Source organism: Anguilla anguilla, chromosome 15 (genome assembly GCF_013347855.1).
Source record: "Anguilla anguilla isolate fAngAng1 chromosome 15, fAngAng1.pri, whole genome shotgun sequence".
NCBI classification, from domain to species: domain Eukaryota; kingdom Metazoa; phylum Chordata; class Actinopteri; order Anguilliformes; family Anguillidae; genus Anguilla; species Anguilla anguilla.
The window spans coordinates 6,511,908-6,537,500 of NC_049215.1; the positions used below are offsets into that span (position 1 = coordinate 6,511,908).

The following is a 25,593-nucleotide window of genomic DNA, read 5'->3' on the forward strand; positions in this document are numbered from 1 at the left end:
AAAGAAACACACTAGAGTGAAGTAAGGATCGTAGTGCCAGAAGTGACCACATCGATCAGGACTCCAACCCTGTAGAGTAACCTGTTCAGCAAACAACAATCCTACCAAGTACAAACTAGCACTGGAATCACATTTGCCTAATTAGACAAAAACAATCCTGCCAAATAGACTAACGTTGATAAAACGTTATCATGATATTGATAAAAATTGATAAAAATTATCACGTTCACGTTACAATTTGATATTCTGCATAGCGTATCCTTGTAATTAAAATTTTCATTACATTACATTGTTTTAAAAATATGGTTCAGATCATTGTAAATATTGTGAATGACTGTGTGGCATTCGGTCTGCTGGAGAGGCGGGTTGGTCTCTGTTGCGCCGGCTGGTGGAGAGCGCACACGCACCTGGGCTGCGTTAGCCAATCGGCCCAGGTGCCTAAAGGTGTGCTGCTCTCCACAGCTCCCGAGACGGGGAGCACGCACGAGAGCGTGTTTATTATTTTAGCGTTTTTGTTTAGTGTTTAACAGAGTACAAACCGCAAGTAAACCTCCACTAAAAAGTGGGAGGAGCGGGAAAGAAGGACAGCTACGGGCAGCACACTGGTAAGGGGTCGCGCCATTTTTACTTTATTTTGTCTTTATTTTAGCTTGTCGTTTTAGTGTATTGGTTTTGCCTGGAACCCACGAGGGGGAAGGGTGAAGATGTTCGTTTATTTTATTTTGGGTTTGTGCGGGTGCGCGCTCTCCCTCTCTCCATGCAGCTTCCGACGGTGTTTCCCGGAACTTTCGCATCTCTCTCCCAGGGGTCTCACGCTGGCATGTGACAGACTGTCTACCTTCAAATGAGGGCCTGACAGGTTCACAGTCAGTGGATGAGAAGTTTCCCTAGAAAATATTTGTCACTATCCTAAATTTCCCTCATGAATTATCCCAAATTTCACACCCAATAATACACACAAACAAGGACCCACCAACAATACACAAAGAATGATCTTGAATGTTTTATGATGCAACATGATACAGGACCAGTGCTTTCAGTTTTATTCTTTTATTCTCTGTGGAGTTAAAGGCATAAAATCTGTTCTTTGCTGAAATTGCTTGTCAAAAATTTACACAAATGTATCAACAATTACAGTCGGGGAAAAAAAAGCATAATTAGACAAATATAATAATGTCTCAGCTGTCACACTTTGTTTAGTATACTTCTAGCAAACAAAACACTGTTCTCTCATTGCAATTTTCATTATCTGTAATCATTCACAACCATATGAATACTTGTCAAGAATTTAGATAATTGTCATTTTGAAAAAAATTAATAAAACCTGGTGCTGAAACTAAATACAGTCAAATATGTAGGCTACATAAAGTGTAAACGCGTATAGTGCAGGAAAATAACAAGTTGAAATAACGTACATTGATCATTAAAACATTTCTCATAAAAAAGTAAATTAACAGCTTTTTCTCCTATTTACATTACCTGGAATCATTCATGAATGTAAGAATATATTTTGGTTATGATCTCCGATGACAAGTCCAGCACTTGTGCTAAGTTCTGAGAGTTGAATTGGTCATTGGGAATACCTGGTGAGGTATGGTAATTTGGGTATTGGGTCTTCTTGGCATCCACACCCAGCTGATTCAACTTGTGCACCATGGTGGGCAAAGTATTCAATTTGGGACTGACGTATGACAGTTTCTGAGCAAGGCTTGCAATGGTGCTGTTGTTGGGACGGAGTCCAGTGTTCTTGTACTCTGCTCCAATAAGGGCTTTTTCCACAGCTTGGTGCACTTTGTATAAACACCACTCCGTGGATGTTCCCCCAGTGTCATTGCGGGCTGCAGCGAGGTCACATTTTGCCTGTCTGTGCCAACGGTGGGCTTCCTCTGGGTTTGGGTTAGGCCTTGGTCCTGAGCTACCCTCGTGGAATGACCAGAAGTTGTATTGCCTTGAAGAATGGCGTTGGTTAAATCTCTCCCGTCCCCTCCGATGCCGAGAGGCTTCCTGGTCCCACTCCTGGTAAAAGCCTCTGAAGGCTGAGCTCCGTTGAGAGGATCCTTGTTTAGGTCCACAATAGCGGTGCCCCGTCATTCCTCCCCTTTCTAATTCCTCAATCTTCTTTTGCAAGTATTTGCAGGCTTCAGTTGCAAGGTCAAGGCAATCTGGGTTTTTGTCCGGATGCCACCTCAGATACAGACGTCTGATGCCTTTGCGCCTCTCCTCCTCTGACAGTGTCCAGATCTCCTCAAGGCATTTGTCAATTTCACTCTGGATCTCCTCCATGGACTGTGGTAGGACAGGTGGTGGCTCAGACTCCCCTGACCCCCGTGAAGGAACAAGAACCCTGCAGCTCCCAACAGTGGAGGAAGATCTTTTCCCCCTTTTGAACTGGTACAGATCAAGAGAGCTAACTTCAATTATCTCTCTTACCCCAATTTTAATTTTGTATTTCTGTGAACATAGCCCTCCTTGGCTTAATGGCATCTTCACCCGCTCCGCCACAACTGCAAAGACATACTCCTCAGATAATGGATTCTTGAAGCCAACATATTCTTCTACTTCAAAGTTATTGAGAAAATTCATGTCAAGGGAATCAATCCACTCCTCAGGAATGGGAGTCCCAGGGTCTGGCAACCTACACTGTCCATAGTCCGTATGAGCAATGTTACGGATAGTATTTGTCTCTAATACTTCCTGTACATCTTCCATGTTTTCACACATCAGCAGATCCTCAAGAACTGAGAGTGAATCTGTTCTCAAAGCTTTTTTTAAAAGCTCATTGATTTGCTTAGCTAGACCTTTCACAATCTTAAGCTTCACTTTTGAGTTACTCATGTCATCGCTGTGTTTTATGTAGAAGGTGCAACCCTCTTGTTCCCGCTTCACATAAAGCTGCGTTTCAGCTGTACTGTTGTCCAGTGGCTCTTGATGTAGAAGAATCATTGTCTCAAGGCGCTCACAACAGATGAACTTAATTTTGTTGAAGTTCAGAAACATGGCATCAATATCACTTTGGGGTAAAGCTTCGCTATGTTCTCTTAGGATGCAGACAAGGCCATGCATGAAGTAGCTAGAAGACAGTTGGTTCTCGAACAAACCACTGAATTCACAGCATTCCCCATACACACATGGTTCCATGCTGGATTCGACTAGTGTCTTGGTAGTAACTTCAGACAACATTTTTGGACGAACATTGTGGGGTAACAGCTGTACCAGTTTCTGATCTCCACGGCAAAGATAACACTTTTTAAGCTTTTCAAGCAGTTTTAGTTTCTTTTCAATGGAATTCTCAAATCTACTAAGCCGGAAGTAAGTGTCATTAAAATAAAGAGAGCTCGACTCGTACAATCTGCCATCGGTTGCTGGCAGATAAAGTGGCTGAGGAATCTCCAGTGTCTTTTCATTTGCATTCTCCTCAATAAGGAGGAAAAGCTGCTGAACTGCCCTTTTGCAAGTTTTTATCTGGTTTGGATTCATTTCTTGTTTGTCGATACAGTCCCTGTAAATTTCCTGGAGAACAGTGCTGTACTGCTGGGTAGATGCGGTATCTCTGACACCTATTTTCTTAAAGAATTCTTCATATCTGACCAGCTCTGTAGGCAGTCTGAATAAATAGGGTCTGAAATCTATAGAATCCCTGAGCACCACAACCGTTTGTTTGGGCTTTACTAGCTCAGTATCATTCTCAACCAGTACCACAGGGAGATCAGTCAGTGGTTGGGCACTGAAATCCACAGTTTGAAGGAATCCATAGGACTGACGAAAAACTCCAGCTCTGGTTTGAATGTTTTCTTTGGTGCTGCCTTGGCAGATGTTTCTCAGGTTATCAATTACATGTTGAGGTTCAGGCTGCTCAAGCGCTCCAGCCGCCTTCAAAATGTCGATTTGCCTCTGCAAACTGCAGTTTTTTGAAGGCAATATTGGCACTGTGGTCCAAATCAGACGTTGGTGGAGTGGGTCTTTCTCAATAAGAGAGCCTTTAATTGCTACAAATTCTCTTTCACCAGCAAAAGGCTTATAATATTTACAGAGGTCTTGCTGAATTTGCAGTGGTACAACAAATTTTATGGTAGATATTGTTTTCAACAATTTTTGTGACACATCCCTCTTTAAAAGGCTTGCAAATAAACATTCTGATTTATGTTTCAGCCTCTCCAGGGACATATTCCCTTTGGTGTCAGATTCAATTGTGTGTGCAAACTCAATCATTTCATCATCTGACACAACATATTTTAGCCCTAGTTCCCTCAACAGTTTTTTCGCAGGTTTTTCCTGTCCACGTCCGATGGTGTCCCAAAACTTTTCTGGAACAAACCTCTCTTTTGGGAGCATGGCCTGATGAAGTGGTTCATTTTCATCATAGAAGTATGAGGCCATCTGAAGATTTCCAAAGACATCCCTGATGAATTTGACACTTTTCATTGTGAATATGATATGTTCATGGTAGTCCTCAAACTTTGGATAATGTTTCATTTTCAGCAGCATCTGGACTGAATTGAGAACCAGGGTATCACTGAGTTTGTGTACAGAGGGCAAGATGAACTTTACATAGTAATCTAAATCATTCAGGACTGTGATGTTCATCTTTTTTGACAGTGACAAATTCACATCACTATTTTTGAGGAAAATGGTGACCTTGTCAATTGAGTACAAATCTGGAAAGTTTTGTGTTAAATGTGAATCCAGGATGAACACACTCCAAGGTGCGTCAATGCGTTGCCGCCTCCCTTGTACAGTTTCAAACAGTGGAAGTGACATCAGCTTTCTTTTGTTGTCTTGAGTATTTTGGCCAGAGCCTAGTCCTGACTGCAAGAAGTATAGCAGTTGGTCCAAATCCTCATTAGCAATCTGTTCAATCTGAAAGTGCTGCCACAGAGAGAGTTGATCTAGAACAGCACTCCCATTACTTGTATCTAAAAGTTCAGGATCAAAATGCTGTGAAAGCTCAAAATCGTGGAAAAAAATTAAGTCTAAAGTCATGAATCCAAGTTTACACAGAATCTTTCGTACCTCTGGATTTGAAAAGGAGACAACACTGGAAAGTGTCCTCATTGTTTTCAGAAAATGTTTGTTATTTTGACTTGAGCATATGACAGGAACAACAGGGGAATCAAAAAACAGCTCCTTGATGTCAAGAAAGGCCTGGTTTGTCTTGTCTTTCACCACAGGTGATTTAATTTGATCATTAAAGAACCTCCAGAGCTGTTGTAGCCATTTTCTCGTTGTCTCTTCTGGAACATATAGCTTGCATTCTGGATCAAATTTACAATTCTGAAGGAGGTCCTCAAGTTTGGGTTTCAGATACATTTCCGAGGCAGGAATAGTCATTGCCTTGAGAAAATTACCTTGCTGAAGAGCAAAAATATGCTTTCCATCGATGCCATAATCTGCAAAGTCCTCCTCATGTCCTTGAAATAGTTCACAGAATTTTGTCAAGAGCCTTGGAGAGTCAGTATGAAAATACCTCAGCATCTGATCTTCAGTAAGAAGAAGAGGCAGGCCACACACTGTGTTGCAGTTTTCCTTGCAAATGTCCTCCATGCAGTAATTCAGAAGCGTTTCACATCTGTGTTTGTCTTTGATTAAAGTCTGGTTAATAGGCAGGGGTAAAAAATTTTTTGTCGTTGCTGGATCATTCAACGGTTTTGTCTTCAGGAATTTTCTTACCGTAAATGGACTGACTGTCCCTACATTGACCTGTGCTCTCTCAAAACTGGTGAAGATGTGAGTCATGTGATGTGAGAATGGGACTACATTCATACCAATGTCTTCTAAGGTTTGAAGAAAGCTCTCACTATGTTCGTTAATAGTGAAATGAGGTGCATCGGTTGGTTCTCCTTTTGTGACACTAGACCAGGTTACAGTGTACTGTTTTTTGTAATTCTGAGTTGAAGTGCTTAATATTGGAATTACGGGGAAATCCCTCTCATTGATTGACTTGAACACTGCATCAACTGTGCCATGCCACTCCTGTCCGACGCGGTTTGTAACTTCAGGGAAAAACCATAGAAACGAGGAGTCCAAGTATAGCCCCAGATACTTTAGAGAAGAAAACCTGCTTTTCTTACCGGAGGCACAGATGTAATGTAAAAGGTCAGCATACAAGGGGGCAATGATGTCCAACTTCAGCGATTCATTCCATTCTGTCTTCTTGCTCTTACCATCTTCTTTCCACAAGTCCCTTCTGGAAGAGTCCACCTCAAAGTTTCCATTGACATGTACTGGAAGTCCAGTGCTACATGGTAAAGGGAGAGAACAGAAGACCCTCCCAGTGAATGGATGTTCAGTTATTGATGTCAAACAAGCTGCCACAGCTGCCTGAGGAACTCTTCTGATAGACTGCTCAACCTCCAGGTCAGTGTTTTCATTCAGGGAGCCAAACTGCTCTGCCACAATCCACTCACTTTTCTTTTTGATGGATGATAAAATGGAAATATTGTAGATGGTTTTCAGTGATTCAATTGGCCCCCCTGCATCCAATGAATTTTGAACATGATTTTGAAAATGAGTCTTTTTCACATCACACTTTTCGGACAGTGTTATCTCTGCTGAGAACCGAGTTGTCATTTGGCTGTCACCTGTGCATATTTCATGAAACTGTATTTTCCTAATGTGCCTCAAAAAGAGGATCAGCCCTTCAGGATCTTCTGTCAATACTGTTGAAAGTTCTTCAATATCCCTAGAGTTTACAGTGTTCTTGGATATCTCTGACATTTTAGCCATTTCTTCTGTCCTTAGTGGTAACCTAAACATAGTCCCTTCCTCAAGTTTGAAATTTGAGGGCAGGAACGTGTTATACACATCAGGGAAAGAGTCTCTGAATTCCTTTCCCAATGAATACATACAACCAGGTGATAGTTTGGTTCCACCTTCTACATATTTCAGATTTGGGTCAGATATGCAGAGCCACTGGTCTCCCGTAAGAATTGAAGGACAGTCAGTCAGATGGTAAACGGAATTAAACCCCAGTCCATACTTTCCAGTTTTTCCTTGCACCTCATGTTTTCCTCCTTCACCTAGTCGTTGAATTCCCTCCAGATCAGCATCTGAAAACACCTTGTTGTTGTACACACACAGTGCTGGACCTTGCAGTGGATCCCATTTTTCACCAAAGGTTTTCATGGTGCTGTGCTTCCTTTTGTCCCAAACAAAGTGGATCTCTGTTGCCTGCGCATCATCAGCATTTTGTATGAGCTCTTTCAGAATATCCTTCTTGGATGGATAAGCTTGTATGATGTTCTTAATACGGACTGTCAGTTCCTCATGTTGTCCAAACTCTTTGACAAAGGGTGAAAAGCCTGCCACAAGGTGATTTTGCAGAGTGTGGTGCCTTGTTGTTTGAACGCCAAAGTGAAGTGCAATGCTCCGAGGTACTAAGTTGTGACACAAAATTGCATTTTCTGAGACTGGCATCCAAGGGCTGTCATTGTAAAAGAGCTTGTGGGAGAGACGTAAAACACCATTTTCATCAGGCAAGAGACAGCCTTTTTGTTCATGATCTTTTGCTTCATACAATCTCTTTGTAATTCTGAGACAAAGGTCAAGATCACAATGAGAAAGCTCTCTGCTTTGATATTCAATACTCAATTCCTGAAGAACCCCCACTAGCTGCTCTGAAGTGAAATGCTTCTGCATGCCAACACATTGCCAAAGGTTTTTGAATTTGGAGAAGTGATTTGGAAGACAATAGAGGTATGGCTTAGCTTCAAATTCTACTTTCTTTGCCACAGATTTCACATTCACAAATTTGCCTTCAATTAGGACAAAGGGAAATGATTTAGCGCTTTCAAAAATGGCCTCTGACTGTGTCTGCTCCTTTGTCATTTCATCTAAATAGCCATAGCATTCAAAAGCAATCTTGTTAAGCATATCTTCATCCAGTGCTCTGAAATGTAGATGTGCATGCTCTAGCTGCTGAAGGACCATCAGAAGGGGTGGATTTTCAAGAACCCCCAATTTACGGAGAACTGAATCATAGTCTGTGCCCAGAACTGCTTGGTCCACTGTAGTCTGCATCATGTTTACCAGATATTGACAGCTGAAACTGTACACTTCAACAGGCTTTTTAAGTGCAGTACAAGTATTTTTGTCATGACCAGTGATTTTTGGGAGACATGCAGGAATGAAGGCAATGTTTCTCAGTGAATTCCAATGAGGAGAAGTCTCATCACTTAAGTGTTCTCTAGTTAGATCCAAGATTTGCCGAATGCGTTTGTATGCTTCTTTTTGGTTTTTTTGCCAAATCCTGGTAATGGTTTCGGCTCTCTCTATGATGTCCTCCAATGAGAGAAAATTGCTCAGCATTCCAAGTTCTGTCAACCGCTGGATTCGTTTTGGACAGCAAAAATCCTCAGAGGTTCCTTTAAGAAAGCGTCCTTCTTCTGGATCATACAGACAGGCTACTTTTCCTGAGGGGTTCACAAGGCTCCTAATGAACTGAAGCTGTTTACAACCAATGGCTGGAATGCAAGGGTGACTTTTGAGGAGGTTATCGACTGCTTTGTCATTCATGTCAATAGCATGTAACACAAGAGCATTCCTGCTCTTAGGATCCATAGAACTCAGGTTGTTGAATACTATCTCTTCATAGAATTCAACCCAGTCCAGTGTCCTTGCCGAAATAATCCTGTTCAAGTCTGTCTGGCTGAAGCTATTTCTCACCCACTCTGGAAGGGGAACAGCGAGGTAAGGTTTCCGTTGATTTGCCAGAAACTCTTTCATTGCAATCTGTCCCACGTCCTTGTTCTGTGCTATTTTTGGGTGTAAAAATCTTGCCTTCTCAATAGAGCACCAGGTTTTCCCATCACTGAAGAGTTCAACAGCCTTGCCAGAAACATTGTGAGCAATGGCAGAGTAAAAAGCAACAGTGAGAGATTGAAAAGATGTGCTCACTTTCTCTTTGTCAGGCCAGAACATGTAGTAGTGGTACCCTTGGAGTTCTCCTCTTTTTGACATCTCTTTCAACACAGAAAGTGTGAAAATGTATGACCCTGTGACAGCATCTTGAAGCAAAGCCTTGTTCCATTCATGTTTCACTCCAGTATCCCAAAGGCCCTTTCTGTTGGACGTCACAGCAAAGAATCCATTTATGTGAACTGGAAGACCAGAATAAATTGAGAGTGGGAGGAAGCAAAACACCTGCCCAGCTGAATCATGCTTTTCAGCTAACCAGTTTCCCCCTTGTGGTTCTTTTTTAAGAGGTACAGCAATGCTCCCGACTGGCAAAGGAAACTTCTGTTTATTTTCTTTCTGGAACATGTTCAAGGATGTTTGCATTCCAAAGCATGAATGCACAAGCCAATAGCTGACATCAGATACATCCTGGTATTTTTTAGTCACTTCGATAATGTTTGCTGAGAGACAGTCAATGACCTGTTCAAATTTTGCATCAATTTTCAACAAAACTTTTATTGAATCATCCTGCATTGTTTTCAGAGGAGTATCATCGGGGACAGGTATTGTGCACACAACTTTTCTGGAGACTTTGAACAGAGAGTTTACTTGTTCAGCGCATGGGGGAGTCCAAGAATTTTCAGGTAGAATCTCAAGAGACACTTTGCTTATGTTCCTCAGAAACAGCAGAATTGCCTCTGAATTATGGGTCAAATGTTGTGAAAAAGCAGCAATTGTTTTTCCTTCAAAAACCTTTTTACTAACCTCTGATGACAGAGCTTCTTCGTGTGTCCGGAAAGGCAATTTAATGAGTGTTCCATTGAAGAATTTGTGTGCACTGTCTCTTGATAAATCACAGTCAAATATCCCTTGATATGGTTTGAACTGTCCAGGAAACCTATGAAATAGACGTTCTTGGAATAAGTTAAGTTTGATCCCAGGACTTGCTTTACTTTGTATATGCTTCTTCAGGTGAGTCACATTTGGATCCAGTATGAGGAGATTCTTACCACTGAGGACTGAGGGAATATCAGTCACGTGATACACAGAATTGAAACCAAGCCCAAACTTCCCAATTTTTTCTACTTTTGTTTCTTTGGAGGCAGATCCAACTTTGACAATGTTTGCCCAGTCTTCTTCTGTGAAAAGTTCATCATTGTATGCCCAGAGACAAGAACCATGGCACAGAGACATGTCTTGGTCTATAAGAGTATCAGGGGGATCTTTATGGCTTCTGAAATCGAGCATAAATTTACATGTGGTTGCACCAGCATCTTCTGCATTCTGTATAAGTTCTTTGAAGAGATCATTTTCCTCATCATACTCTTTCAGTATGTTTTTGATCCTTAGGGTTATGGGTTCTGTCTGGCCACATTGCTCTATACCAACGAATTCTGGGTTTAGGATTCGAGTGCTGAGGGCTGGAATTTTCAACCAGTCAACTGTAGCTCTTGGCATCTCTCCATGTATTACATAGAACTCCTCCTGGTCTTCCCTGAGGTCCTCCAAACCTTCTCTGGAGATGTCACAAAACACTGTGGAAGATAATTTCTGCAGGTTAAACTGTCCATTTTCTGCCATGACAGGCACAGGGAGGTTATCTTTAATGCTTTTCTTCTCTTTCCACATCCAGTTAAGAATGGCAATGGCTACTTTGAGTTCAGATGGACTTCCATAAGATGGCAATTTTCTGTCAATTTCTCGTTTCATGCTATGCAGTATCCCCTCAACTTCTTCATCTGACACTGATGCTCTTACTCCAAACTCTGATAACAAGTCTTTGTACACTAGGAATTCTTCTGGCACCCTTTCAATATAGGAGCTGAGATCTAACCCTGGCGGATAGCTTAAAACTACGTCACAAGGAGGCACAAAATGACTGTGAATCCAGAGCCAAGGTGCATTTTTCTTATCCACTGTGCCTTTGAAGTGATTTATGTTATTTTGCATGAATGTGTAAATGCTGTGCAGCTTCCCTTTGAAATGCACATTGATATCTGGATTGGCCATTTCAGGTATGCTTGCTTTAAGAGCAGAAAGATTCTCAAACACCTTTGCAGGAGGAGGTGAGCTTAGCAGACCAAACTTTTCACTAACTTCCTCATTTAGTTTTTCAGTAAGAGGCATGACATGACCCACAATATTGAAGTACTTTGAGTGTCGTATCTCCTCTGGCTTGAACACGCTCATCTTTTCGTTTACATTTTGGTGTCCATTCAGAACATCTGGAATTTTGCAAAGAACCCACTGGGTTCTCACTAGCTCACTAAGCTGTTGTACTGAGAACTTTGAAAGCACTTGAGTATCATTAAAAAGTTTCATCAGCGCATCCGCTTTTGTTGAAGCCTGTTTCAGAGAATGGACCTGCAACATTTCAATGTGCTTAGCCACATGAAGGGCATCCTTAGCAGTGATGTTATTTTCATCTGTCTGCATCCCAAGACATCTTAAACTGTCTAGCATCTGGGAAGTACTTGTGAAGACCATGGGAGGAAAGAAATCTGGCTCAAACAGAGCTCTGAATGTTTTGTTGCCAGGGTCAAAGAAACTTGAAGTTTTTTTGTGATCACTTGGTTGTATTTCAATGAAGCTCAAATCCTGACATTTTGTGTGCAATGTCCGGTCCTGAGAAAAGAGGATTCTACCATTTTGTAATATCCAGGTCATTATTTTGTCTACCTCTTGACTTTTGTACAGTCTCTTCTCAATTCCTTTGACCAAAAGTGTGGCTGCCTGAGCTGCATTAATGACATCAATGTTGAGCAACGTAAGGAGCCTACGGTCTGCTTCATTTGCACACTGAGCAACTACATCAGTCATGAGAAGGTTTTCTGGGAAGGGCGGAGTCGTATTCAGGAGAACTGCCTGCTTTGACTTAACAGAAATGTATTCTCCAGGATTGAGTTTTAGAGAAGCCATTGAACGGAAGAAGGGCAACTCTGAGAGAAGACCTTTCTCTGCTAATGAGAGAGAATCCAGTGAAGAGAGGTATGATTTCAATTCTTCCTTTTCTGCGGCTGAAGCTGACTCAATTCCATGGATAACCTGATGCTTCTCTAAGTTGAGGAATAGATGTAGAATGTTCCTTGGGGAGGGAGTTAGCACATAGGTCTCAAGATCCGTATGATCCAGAAAAGTGTCCCTCTTTATGATGGTACCACCAACTTTTCCCACCACCTTTGCAATTTGATCTGATAAGCTGTTCTGTCTGCTTTTCTGAAACATCAGTGTTGTGTTCAGTTGTAGCTTTGCTAAAATGACAGAACTGGTGGAATCCAGAAGAGGTTTAAGAGGGACTAATGGCATGCCAACAAAGCTGCTTAACTCGGTCCAATTCGTTCTGAGAAATTTCCAGAAATCACTGAGCCACTGCATAGGAGGGTGTTGACCATTTCCCATCTGCCAAGTGACATGACCTTTTGTCTTCTGCCAGTCTTTAGGAAGACTTTTTATGGCTAATTTTGCCACAATTCTTGAATTCATGTTGATAATTTTATTGTATGTGCCTGCAAGATAATGTAGAAAAATAAATGTTTAGCCATTTACTTTTAAACTATTGTAAACTGAAACTATGCTGCCACAAGAGCTTAATTTGACTGTTTCCAACATTCTATACCTTACTTTTAATGAGTTTCTTATCTCCATTTTCAAGCAAACCGATAATATTTAACCAATAAGAAAACAAAACGTTTTTCAGCCATAGTCTGATATCTAGGTGATATATCAGAACATGTCAATTGAAAATTTTAATGGCATATAGAAAATAGCTGTGAAATCACAAGCTATGAAATGCACCACCTAGTGGCGGGGTGGTGCTGTCTGTATGTGTAAAAAAAGATTTTTGGGTATATTTACCCTTTAAATATGTTATTATGATAACATACTTAACCTCCTTACATTTTTCCTCCTTACATTTTCAATGTACATAACCATATGCAAGTATAATATGGAAAATAACAAAGCTTATATGATTGACACAATGTTTACTACCAGTGTTAACAGTAAGCTATCTAGATTTCCTTCTATGAAAATGAAGATATGGGGGACAACGTCTAATTTTTCTTTTTAATTCAACATTAAACCAACGTCCTGACTCGCTGTGGTCATTAAAGATCCTGTAGCACTTTTTTCAAACAGTAGTTCTTCCAAAATTTACAACATAGCTAACTAAGCATCCTTCAGTTTAAGTGACTTAATTCCTCTCCTCTCCACTTCAGCTGATATGTGCTGAGAGTTCTAGTACAGACTTGTTAAACTACTAAACCACTAAATCCACCTTTTATAAAAGCAGGTTAAGATAATTGAAATACTGCTGCACTTCGGCTTTGTGCAAATTCACACTCCTAAATGCAGTATCTCTTCCTCTCAGTTTCACTCAGAACTAAAAGAACATCTAAATACAATCCTTGAACTAAAATTAGAGCTACTGCCATTATTTGTCTTTACTTCACTATAAAACATTGTAGCAACATTGCCCAACTGTGTCTTTGTTCGTTTACTCCAGTAATATGGGCCACTTTATTTTAAAAATGTAGTTATAAGTGACTTGACAAAAACAATGCTTTCTCTTACTTGTTTCTGCCAGTTTCTCCAGGTGGAGCAGAGTGTTACTTCGGAGATCTCGGGGCAAGAATACATCCTTCCAGCCAGGCAGCAACTCACTGCAGGAAAACATGACAACATAAATTCTAATTGTAAAATATTTATTAGAAAAGTCTTTAAAAACGATAGTGTTTTAACATAGGAAAGCCAGAATATGTTTTTAAACACATCATGTGCAATTTTACTTCAATTTAGTTTAAATGCATGACAAAAATACAAATGCAATTCTATTAGTGAAATCTTGCTTGGTAGGTTGGTATAAATAAAGAAAATGAATAAATAAAACCTTTATTAATTTCCTCTCCAAAAGATAATGCAACATATTTCAGTAGTGCTTTTATTTATGCATCCTGCATCCAACTTGGAAATAAAGGGCGAGAACATTTGTTGTTTTCTGTAGTAACATAAAATACACCAGGTAGTTGTGGCAATGTCTTTGCAGATTGAGTTGATGTCTTACCGTGGGAACTGCTTATTGTCAATGAAGGCCAGATTGTGATCTTCATTTGAGAATGTCTTGAAAGTCCCATTGCTAAGAGGTAGAAGCTGCAGCCCCCAGAGCTCATGGTATTTCCCATCGCTCAGTACATATTCCAAAATAAAGAGCTTGTCCTCTCTGGAGAGACCAGCATTTCCATTTTTGCGGAAGACATTTCGAACAAAAGCAGGGGTTGCTCTTGTTAAGGTTTTGGGATTTTCAACAGCAGCCTGGATGTCTCTTGATATATGACTGGGAATGGACACCAACTTTTCTCCCAGGGCGATCAGAACACCCGACACGGCATTCTTCATTTGAGGCTCCATGCTGTAATCAGCTAAGAACACAGCTTCTGACAACGTCACCCATTTTTGTGCATCCCCAGCCAGAGAAAAGACGGATTCATTCGACAGGAGAAGCTGCCGCAGCATTCCCGCAGCGACACTGTGCCATCGCTTCTTGTGTTTCATCTGGTCGAGGTCAGGCCAAAGATGGTACGCGGAGGAGGAAGGAAAGTCAGAGCTTCGCGAAAAGCGAACGGCATCCAGAATGATCATTTGGTATGCACGAGGGAGAAGTTCCTTAATGAGCAACTCGTTCCAGACGGCCGCTTCATCGAATTTCTGGTCCTCCTCCTGCCATTTGATGTGCCTCCTGTTGTCCGTGAGGCCAAAACAGGCGTTAACATGAACGGGGAGTCCAGTGCAGTTTGGTTCGTTGTTGGGAAGGGGCAGAAAGCAGCTCAGTCTTCCATCAGTCAGAGACCGCTCCTGATCTAACGGAAATGCCAGGTCAACTTGGGGTCGAAAGCTTAGTTTCCCGGCTAGCGAATCAAGCTCTGGCACGTGTCCTTCTTTCATACAGCACATTGTTACAAGCCACTGGACTTCTGTTTTGCCTTTGCTTGGACAGTAGGAGGATACGTTTTTAAAATGTGTGAACCCCTCTACAGACGGCATTTCTCTTGGATGAAAGGATTCATTAACTGCAGGGCTTGATGCTGACACCTTATGCCTGACATTGACTGAGCCATTTGTACTGATGTGAATCAAGGAGACCGATGAAACATTTCTCAGGAAAAGAAGGCTCATGTCTGCATCAGCAATGAAGCTGTTAAACAGCTGAACCATTTTGTCAGAATCGTACAAGTTGTCTGAAATCTCAGATGGCTCGTTACGTAAAGAAAACCGGAAGAGGGTTCCGCTGAACTTTTTGTCTTCACTAACAGCATCTTCCCAGGTTTGGTCACTGACATGTACCAGCGCATCTCTAAACGGCTGGAGCTGATCACTCAAAACCAGCAGTGCGTCCCTGTCTTCCTCATCATCAAGAGACCAGCGCATGCCTCCCTCTCGCTCTCCGAATATCTTCTCCTGTGGGTCCAGCATGCCAAGGTATTTGCCACTGAATATGCATGGTAAATCTAGAAATGAAGAGTATAAACATGATTTTTATGTATTTACACAATTTTTTAAAAAATCTTCAGAATTGTTCAGAATTGAACAATTTCCAAAACATGATCAATAAAAGGAAACGGAACATGCTGTTCATGGTCAGTTCAAGGCATACGTGACAACGGCGGGGGTGCCAAATGAAGGGGGGAAAAATTAAAATCCATGCGTTGTGTCAATGTCAGTTGGAGGAACGAGAGTCGGCTGTCCAACCCCCGCCTCCCCCCCAATCTCTAAAATAGAGTGCGGCAGACAGGCTAGAGCTGCACCTTATAGCCCTGCCTGATATTTTACCGTAATGAAAGTCGGATTTGTTCAAACGGTAGATGCAACGATAATTAGCAAATCACCTGTAACGTGATAGATGGAGTTGAATCCGATCCCAAACCGGCCCACTTTGTTTGGATCGTTGCGCTTGACGCTTCTCCCTGTGGCCTGTATGCCTCGCCAGTCATCCTCGGTGAACTCTGCGTTGTTGTAGGCGTAGAGGGCAGGACCTGTTCAACAACAAACATAAAAAGCAGGATTGATGCTAATTAGATCCCAGGTGTGTAATCGGTCCTAACACAGTTTACTGAACTACAAAATCATTATCTAGACTGCTCTTGACTGAATAGGATAACATGAAACAAAAGCACTGCCTCTGCTGGTTGGACAGCTATGGCTGGGCTATACTAATAGTTTGTCTTTTGTTATATAGTTACAGTAGCAGTAGTAGTTCATCAGCTAATATTAGCTAAAAGTAGGTTAGTTAGCTAACCAGTTATGATGGTATCTTGTTAAATTAGTGAACATAAAGGCAATTTTTACATGACTCATTTGAAAATGGTTTTAAAAATACATTGGAAAAACTGCATGAATGGGTTAATTGTGTCAACCATGCATTCGGGCATTTAACCCACCATAGGACTGCAATTGAACTGTACATTTTATGTCAATTTGGCACGATCAGCACAGGATTGGTATAGAATTGCGCTATAATTATATCTGATATTATATAAGTGCCCCTTGTGGACCTTAGAGTGAAATGCAATATATCTATGCATTGCTGTCCATATGGCGTTTCCTTTAAGAAATTTTAAATGAGGAGTTATAATTTAAAAATCAACTGAGGCTTCGGTCTCTCTGAATCCTTTGTTCTCTTCAAATATTTCTGTTGTTCATAACAAAAAAGAAAGAAATTGCCTCTGCTTCTACCTCCTTTCATATGTACAGTGCCTTCAGAAAGTATTCAGACACCTTCATTTTTTCCACATTTTATGTTACTGTACAGCCTTATTCTAAAATTGATTAAATTCATTTTTATTCTCATCAATCTACACATAATACCCCATAATGACAAAGCAAAAATGTAAATGTGATATTTCAGTTTTTTTATTTTTAATAAATTTGCAAAAATTTAGAAAAACCTGTTTTTTAATTCGTTTTATAATAAGGCTGTAATGTAAGAAAATGTGTAAAAAGTGAAGGGGTCTGAATATTTCCGAAGGCACTGTATGTGTGATCCTAGAGAATGGGTAAGAATATGCAGGATTTTTACCTAGAAAATATTCTAAAATAACCTTGTGATGCACTGACAATCTCACTTTTGCCAAATTTGTGTACCTTTACCTTTTTATTTGTTATTCTAAAATGGGCATGGTGCTGGGGAGGGGTTTGTGTGGCTACAGAGCCTGTGGTTTTGGAGTGTTTGTTGCTAGCTAGCTTACCGCTGCATTAGTCCAGACCCAGCAAAGCAAAAAAAAAAACATCTAACAAGGCTTGTTGAAGACATAGAGTTAACCTTGGATTTGATTTTCATTGGTCGGCTAAAGTTTGCCAGGGGAATGAAAAGTGACACGTAGTTAGCTTGTTTTCTGTTGGGTCTGTAAGTAACAGAACCTCTAGCCATCCAGCTAGGGTTGCCAGAGTTCCAGTTTTTGAGAAAGATCCGGTTCCTGTCTGGTCCGAGTAATTGTAGGGAGAAATTTACCAGTAGTTTCTAATGAAATCACATGTCAGTAACTCAGTACTCGGGAGTGAGTGGGTGGGGCTGAAGACAGAGGAGGAGACTTCTTTGATTGTAAACACAGGACCACAGCAAAGCTAAAAAAAAATACTGCATAGTATTCCTTTCAAGTAATAATACTGTTATAACACCATTTTTGCCAATACAATACCCTGGTATTTCTCCAGGTCTTCAGCCCAAAGGGCCTGGGTCCCATAGGCTCTGTCATCATGGATGAACACTACCTCTGTAGCACCGGCATCATCTGCATTCTGTATCAGCTCCTGTTTATGACACAACAGTAATCCTCCTTGTCATGACAATGCGATTATTAAATGAACAAGGTTAAATGCACAATTATTTGTATTCACGCAATGCATGGGTGGGGGGGGGGGGGGGCAGGGCAGGGCACACCTAGGGGGCAAGGGGGGTGTATATGAATAATAAAACCACACCTTCAGGATTTGACCTCCGTCCGGATATCTGCGCAGAATATCTTTTTAAATAGTCAATAAACGGCGGAGATGTCGCACCAAAGGCATTTCTAGGGAAAAAAATATGTGATAATGAATGAAATGTATACAATGTACAAAGTTTGAACTTACCTAACTTACAGTACCTACATATATATTCCATCCCCATACAACAAAAGATTACTTACTGTAGAGTACAGAAAACCATACCAAATGTGAATTTTTACAATTTAGGTAAGTGTACCACAGATTATCAAAATGTTTTTGCATTATTTTTCAATGTTATATCAATGTTTAATCTTAAACCATCAATATTACAGTATATGCTTTAGAATGGACAAAAAACATTTTATTCATTTTTGAAGAGGTTTTGGATTGGTTTTCGAACACTTAGATATCTTAGACCCCTATATTGACGAAAAGATGCAAACGTGAGTTTCATGAGCTGATTTATAGTGAAATACAGAATTTATGTTGTGATTTACAGCTATATATATATATATATATATATGTACATACACACACACACACACACATATATATATATATATATATATATTGTATATAGTATATAAAAGCAGGTTGTGAAAATGTACATTTTAATAAATATTTCCCAAAACTTCTGTAGCAAAAGAACAATTGTTCACAAACAGTAAACACATAGCTAATGGAATTTATGATTTTAAAAAAAACTTGGGTTTTGAGGTTTCTTTGGTTGTTAAATCCCCTTGGTTTTCTTCAATGGGCAGCAAGCTCTTTTGGATGGAAGACAAATGAAAAATGACCGATACAAATTAAAAATAAATGAACAAATAACAAATATAAATGCAATAAAATCTAAAAAATAAATGAGTCTCCACGGAAATAAATTAATATATAAAATCTGCATGTATTTCCATATTTATTTACATGTTTATTTATTTCTTGATTCATTTATTTCTGTATATATTTATTTCCTTATTTATTTAATTCTGTATTTCATTATTTCCTGCCTCTCGCCCAATGCTGGGATAGGCTCCAGCCCCCCCCATGACCCTGACCAGGATAGGCAGGTGTAGATGGTGGATGGATGGATGCATTTCTTCATCCACAATGAGGGCGCTGTCAATCAAAGTATGTCATTGTGTCACCTTATTCCCAGTCCCAATCCTTAATACCAGAGTGTGTTATTGACTGTACATGCCTTGGCTGCAACACTGGTTGTTTGCTGCTTGTTTTACTGCTTTTATGTTAGTAGGGGAGAGCGGGACAAATCTAATACAGATTTTTAGGTGGTTGCATCAGAGCTTAAGTGTCGTATTTCAAACACTCAGAATTACCCTCTCTTTGTCTCCGATGAACGCCGAGAGATTTCAATAAATAATTTGGGAGATATTGCCAAATAAAAGCCTGTTTGGGCTGTACACAAGGGATTTTTTCTTTTTACCGGAAGTAATTTTTTGATGCTGTAGGCCTATTCTGTGTGTATGTCAAGGAATCCAAATGTATGTTGGCTAATCGTAAACAGTCTTTTAGTGACTAACAGATTGCATAGTTTTGATAGTTTTGGCTTTCAAGATCTGTCTCAATTTCAATTTCAGTGGAAAATAAAGTTATGAACCTTTGTCACCTGTCACCAGTCACACAATCACATTGGCTTTCGTGGCTACAATGTATTTGGTTTCATCAGATTTTTCCAAAAATGTTTTTGATTTCATGATCGGTATCTCAATGTCAAATTCAGAGTAAAAATTTTGTCTTCAAGGTTTTAAACGTAAGATGAAGGTAGCAGTGGAGTTTTGGGTACCGAGACCCAGCCCAGTGTAATATGGGCTATGTTAGTTATTTCCCCGCCCAATCTCCCCTACACTAATGCCTATGGCCTACTGAAAAGAGATAGCTGGAGATTTGAACCTAACATAGCAGAAAATGCTTGTCCTGATTATCTACTCATTTGCATGAATGCTTTTGACAATTTGTTCCAGTTTAGCTGCATCACTGAACCCTAAATCAGAAATTTGGAGGAAGTAGCTCATTGCCTGAATGTTAGGCTCAAATTAAAATTACAATAGGCCTACATTACATTTATTTGGTTGACGCTTTTATCCAAAGCGACATACAATAAGTGCACACTGAAGGTCATTGGAACAACTACAAAACACAGGTCCGATAAGGTACAATACTCATTATGTAACAGTTATTCATAGCCATGAACTCATTAAGTCCAGTTCACACAGTAAGGATAGGCTAGGTCAGAAAGTTATGGTCAAACCAGGAGGCATGACAACGAGCTACAACATCAAGATAACAATACAAGTGTAATACAAGTGCTGGATGGAGGTACAAGTGTAACATGAATGTGCAACAGAAAACAAATTAGAAAGATACAAATGATAAGGGCGATCCTATAGATTGGGAGTGTCCTGCAGAGTAGTGATAATTAGTCCAGGTACAGGCTGAAGAGATGCATCTTCACACCAAATTACGCCAGATCAGTTAGACGCCCTTCTCACAAGCTGCCTGTGGACACTGTAGATAGTTATTTATCAGCTAGTTTGTGTGCCCAGCGACATTGCAACTTTTGGGGGCAGTGAGATAACAGGTCCCGTCGAATTGCAGAGCATGGCATAAGCTGAGTCAGAGGCGTGCCAGCCAGTCTAATTAAATATGCGTGTCTAAGGGCGTCACCCACATACATGCATATTTAACTAGAAAAGTGCACGCCCCAGCCAACCTAAGCTGTCAAGCCCCAAAAGTAAGCTTGTACTGCCCATGTCTAAGTTGTTGAGGGAAAAAACATTGTGCTCCCCATTAAAGTGAATGGGAATATCCGACTTTTGAAGGCAAAATAAAACATCCCCGATGGTATTTTGAAACTTGACTGGCAACCGTTACGTTTTCACGTGAAAAGCAGATTGAATATACATTATATAATAAAATATGCACATTTTAATACATATCTTACTAAGACCCTCCGGACCAAAACAACCATTGTTTCAGAAACTGCTGCACATAATGAAATTAATGAGCCCAAAAATTGACCGATTAGGTTTTCTTTGGTTGTTAAATCACCTTGGATTTATACATTGAATCCAATGGGCAGCAAGCGTTTTTTTATTCCGTCATGCGCAGTAGAGTCTGTTTCCCAGTACTGACGTATGTCTATGGTCACTTCCTAGACTTCACCGCCTGTCCCCTCCCATCCATGATAAAATCCCGTGCTTGTCTCCAACTGGAAGGCACTGCAATCCACCCGCTTAGATCATCTATTCTAAGGTTATCTGCGTTAACGAGCAGGTGTAATAACCTGATAATGTGGCTACTGCGCGTGTTGTGTTTGTGTGTGTGTGTGCTACTACAATGCGTTCAGCACATCCAGATTCATCCTCATTATTTAAAATGAAAACAGGAGGCACAAAATATAAAGGTATACGTTTGCCCAAGCAACGTCTTCAGAATTACCAAAAATGACCAAAGTATTTTAAACTATTTTAATAGACCTAACAAGAATATGGACACCACTATGTTGAGTTTTTTTCTGCGGTTAGGCACTGTACAACCTCTGAACTAGAACCCAAAAACTCAGATCTGGAGGGATCGCGACAGATTTTCAAATTAGAAGAGACCACATAATTTTTATCTAAACTCATAACACACGACATGTTGACGCATTTGTTCAACAGCCTGCTGTTCCTTTACGTCAACTTACTGCCGTCTTCTCCTTTGTCTCTCAGAAAAACTCATTCTTCTAGATGAGATCCTACTGAAAGAAACTACAGTTAGAATGATTCAGTAAATCAATAGATGGAACATTTATAATGTATAGGCCGTATCCCTCGCGACTTAGCCTATGTGCAAATATAAATACAAAATGTATAGTCTAACACAAAATTAAACTTAATAAAGCTATCAAATAGGCAAAGTAAGTACTCGTGACAGTAGCTCATCAAGTAGGCTATAGCAAATTAATCCTACCTCCAAATTCTTCGCAGGGTCTATGTGTGAATGCATTCATGTTCATCACGAACCTCCCAGAAAAGACCGTGAGCTACCGATTTTTGCACGTTTTATAAGGGCGATCTCCACCCACCACCAATCATTAAGTTTCGATTTAGCAAAGCAACAGAATTCTTTCACTCTCACCTGCGGAACGAAACTCATCTTAATACACCTGCAAACACACCTTAAACACACCTTAAAATTCACCGATGACAAACACAATCTTTCAATCTCCGGAGAAAACGAAACGTAGCCTATCTTACAGAGTTCATACATGAACACAACTACAGATCCAAACTCTAATAAAACTTTTGAATTGATGATTATCCATTCGCATGTTTTATGATTAACATGTGTTACCTCATCTGAGCACTCGCCGTTTAACTGGTTGCAATTTTGCAGCTAGTTTATAGGAGATAATAAATCATCGAATGGATAGACTATTGATCTGCTGTATGCCTTAATTCTAACACCTGTGTACCACATTAGGCTAACGTTAGCTATTTAATTTCAAAATATGCAATTGGACAAAGTAAGATAGCTACACAATAGGTTGCTGTTGTAAAATAGGCTTTGTGCCGAAATTATAATAGCCTATATTATGAAAAAAACAATCTGTTGAAAATATAACCATGAATTACATTCTTCAGTTTCGAAATTCCTTGTTTGGGCTGCACATTTAATGGGCACTGATTTGCCTGTTTTGCGAGTCTTTAGACATTATGTGCGTTACAATTTCAAATACATATCGTCACTATTACAAAGCCACATGATGATATACGAATTCCATGCCCATTTAAAACGAATCTGGCGCATGTTAAATCGTGATACATAAATAAAACTACGCTATAAGGAAATATATGTTGCATTTTTCCTTTTGCAAAATCGTTTGCCGTTATCATTAAAATGAACGGAAACTGCCCCAGTAACACGCTGAATCGGCCCGTAACTGCGCGCTCGGGTCAGATCTTTGCTCGGTGATCTTTATAGCCTGATTATGACCGACCCCGTTCTGAGTTACATTACATTACATTACATTACAGGCATTTGGCAGACGCTCTTATCCAGAGCGACGTACAACAAAGTGTATAACCATAACCAGGAACAAGTATGACGAAACCCCTAGAGAGAAGTACCGGTCCAAGTACAGGGAACAACCGCATAGTTCAACTTGGACCCTGATGGTTAAACTGATTAACACTAACAACGAGAACGGCAACACGCAATCTATGGAAAAATAAAAATAAATAAAAATACAAGTAGTCGTTAAGACAGTTGATGCGCCTAAGTCACCTATGAAACAGCTGCCTAGTTACAACCCTAAGTTTAGTCATTTACAGGGGGAAGGGAGGGATGGGGAGAGGTGCAGCCTGAAGAGGTGGGTCTTCAGTCGTCGTTTGAAATGGGTCACAGTCTCAGCTGTTCTGACCTCCACAGGGAGGTCATTCCACCATCGTGGGGCCAGAACCAGACAGGAGACGTGTTCTGGAAGCGCAGGTGCGAAGAGGGGGAGGTGCTAGGCGTCCTGAGGTAGCTGCCTTCCGGTCTCTCTCAGCGTGTAACGGGAGTCCCTGTCTTGTAGACCGTCCCGGTGACGTCGTCGGGGGTCCCGATCGGCGACAGGCCCTTCACCCGCACCTCGCTGCTGGGATTCGTGGGGCCGGGTGAGTGGAATCATGGCGACTTTTAAAGAGGGGCTCTTTAAGAGGGGAAAATGGTGCTTAACATGCTCATCAGTTATACCTAAAATGCTGGGTGCTGAATCCTAGCTAAAATGCCCTAGCAGCAAATACGGGAAAGGACAGCAGCACACTAACTCAAGTAATGTTTGAGTCTGTCTGTGTATGATTGAAATAATATGAAGGTTTATACCTATTGAGAATATTGTCTTTTCCGTATTTTTAGAAAGCATCCAGTGTTATTTTCAGTTTTATTCTCACTCTTATCTACACAGATATGCAAAAACTAGTTTTTTTTTTTAAAGTCTATATTCAATTCAGAGTCTAGATTTATTTGTGAATGCTTAATGAGTTCCAGGGGAACTTTGTATTGAGACAGCGCTGATTGGCTGTTTGTATTGAGACAGCGCTGATTGGCCCGGTCGTGTGCCTCGTTTCAGGACAACTTGGTGTTTGTTGTGGGGAAGATGGACGGGCTGATGGGGGTCAGCGGGCGGAGACATACGCCGACGTTGTATTTACGGCAGAGCCACGTAAATACAAATACAAGCATGCACACTCACACACAGCACACACACCACACACACACACACACACACGCACACATCACACACACGCACACACACATCACACACACACACATCACACACACGCACACACACGCACACACACACACACTCACACACACACTCCACACACACACACACTCACACGCACACACACACTGACATGATTCCCTGATTACACTGAAATAAATGAGACCTGTAGAGTCAGTGGCAGTATTCTACCAAATTTGGTTTTTGATTTTACAGAAAACATTTTACAGAAATAGCTCCACGAGTGTAATATTAGAAATATGCATCCATGGTGTATTGCATGGCTCCATGTTGGCCTGTATCGCCCTGTTCTTGTCCCCCCCGTCCTGCAGGCCATAGACATGCATCCCACCAGGTCGGGGTATACTGCTTGGCCCTGGTTCCTGCCAACACGCTGCCCAAGGCCCCCCTGGGCGGCATCCACATCTCCGAGACCAAGCAGCACTTCCTGGAGGGGGCGCTGCACCCCTGCAACGTGCTCATGTGCCCCCACACCTGCGTCACCAACCTGCCCAAGCCCAGGCAGAAACAGCCAGGTACGCCGGGGGGGGGGGGGGGGGGGGGGGTGGACGTGGCTTGTTTCAGCGCTCTCCGATTCGCACCGTGTGGGAAAAGAGGCGGAGTTAGGACTTTTCCGCACTGCGCCAGCACATGTCGTTTGCTGCTTTTGACCTGACCGATCTCCCTGATCAGGGTCCTGTATCACGATGCAGGATTCTGATTTTAACTGCACTGACTAAATCCAGGAACTGCTCTTCTTACTTCAGTCCATGTTCCACATTTGGGAGGGTTCCGGGTTTTACGCAGCACAGTTATCCTGCTAGCTCTGTGATCCTGCTTTGTGATACAGGCCCCAGGTGTGAATGTAGTGCTCATATGAGAGTCTTGTGTTGGGACAGAGGTGGGTCCCGCTTCAATGATAGTGGGCAACCTGGTGGCTGGGAAGAGAATCGCTCAGGCTTGTGGGAGAGACGTGACTCAACTGGAGGACAATGACCAGGCACGTAAGGTACAGACTCATCCCATTTCACCCACTCACCCAACGGGACAGGCACATAAGGTACCGACTCATCCCATTTCACCCACTCACCCAACGGGACAGGCACATAAGGTACCGACTCATCCCAATTCACCCACTCACCCAAAGTGACGGGCACATAAGGTGCAGACTCATCCCAATTCACTCACTCACCCAAGGATATGCATGGAACAGTTCTGCTGTATGTCACCCCTTATATTATTATTACATTACATTAATTTAGCAGATGCTGTTGTCCAGAGCGACTTAAGTGGACTCACCTTGTATGTTGCATGAGCAACATTTCTAGAACAACACTCCCAGGCAAGAGTGTATATGCGTATTTGCAGAAGGACTACTGCAAGCCAGCTATGCTAACAAAAAACCAGAATACACATCCTGAATATATGAAACAGCATTTAGCAAGTACTCTAATCTA

At 41.1% G+C, this 25,593-nt stretch overlaps 1 protein-coding gene and 1 pseudogene across 1 annotated transcript; one reads left to right on the plus strand and one right to left on the minus strand.

The window, feature by feature from the left end:
* Positions 1–1,034: 1,034 nt before the first annotated feature.
* LOC118214636 (sacsin-like) lies at positions 1,035–21,621 on the minus strand. Its single transcript, XM_035394758.1, is given in 8 exon segments — positions 1,035–12,398; positions 13,465–13,553; positions 13,955–15,395; positions 15,774–15,920; positions 17,583–17,694; positions 17,866–17,910; positions 17,912–17,954; positions 21,572–21,621. Coding segments are annotated over 8 exon segments (12,825 nt in total). The 5' UTR covers positions 21,607–21,621; the 3' UTR covers positions 1,035–1,485.
* Positions 21,622–21,875: 254 nt separating this feature from the next.
* The window catches only part of LOC118214358, a 14,761-nt pseudogene continuing 11,043 nt past the window's right edge, over positions 21,876–25,593 (plus strand).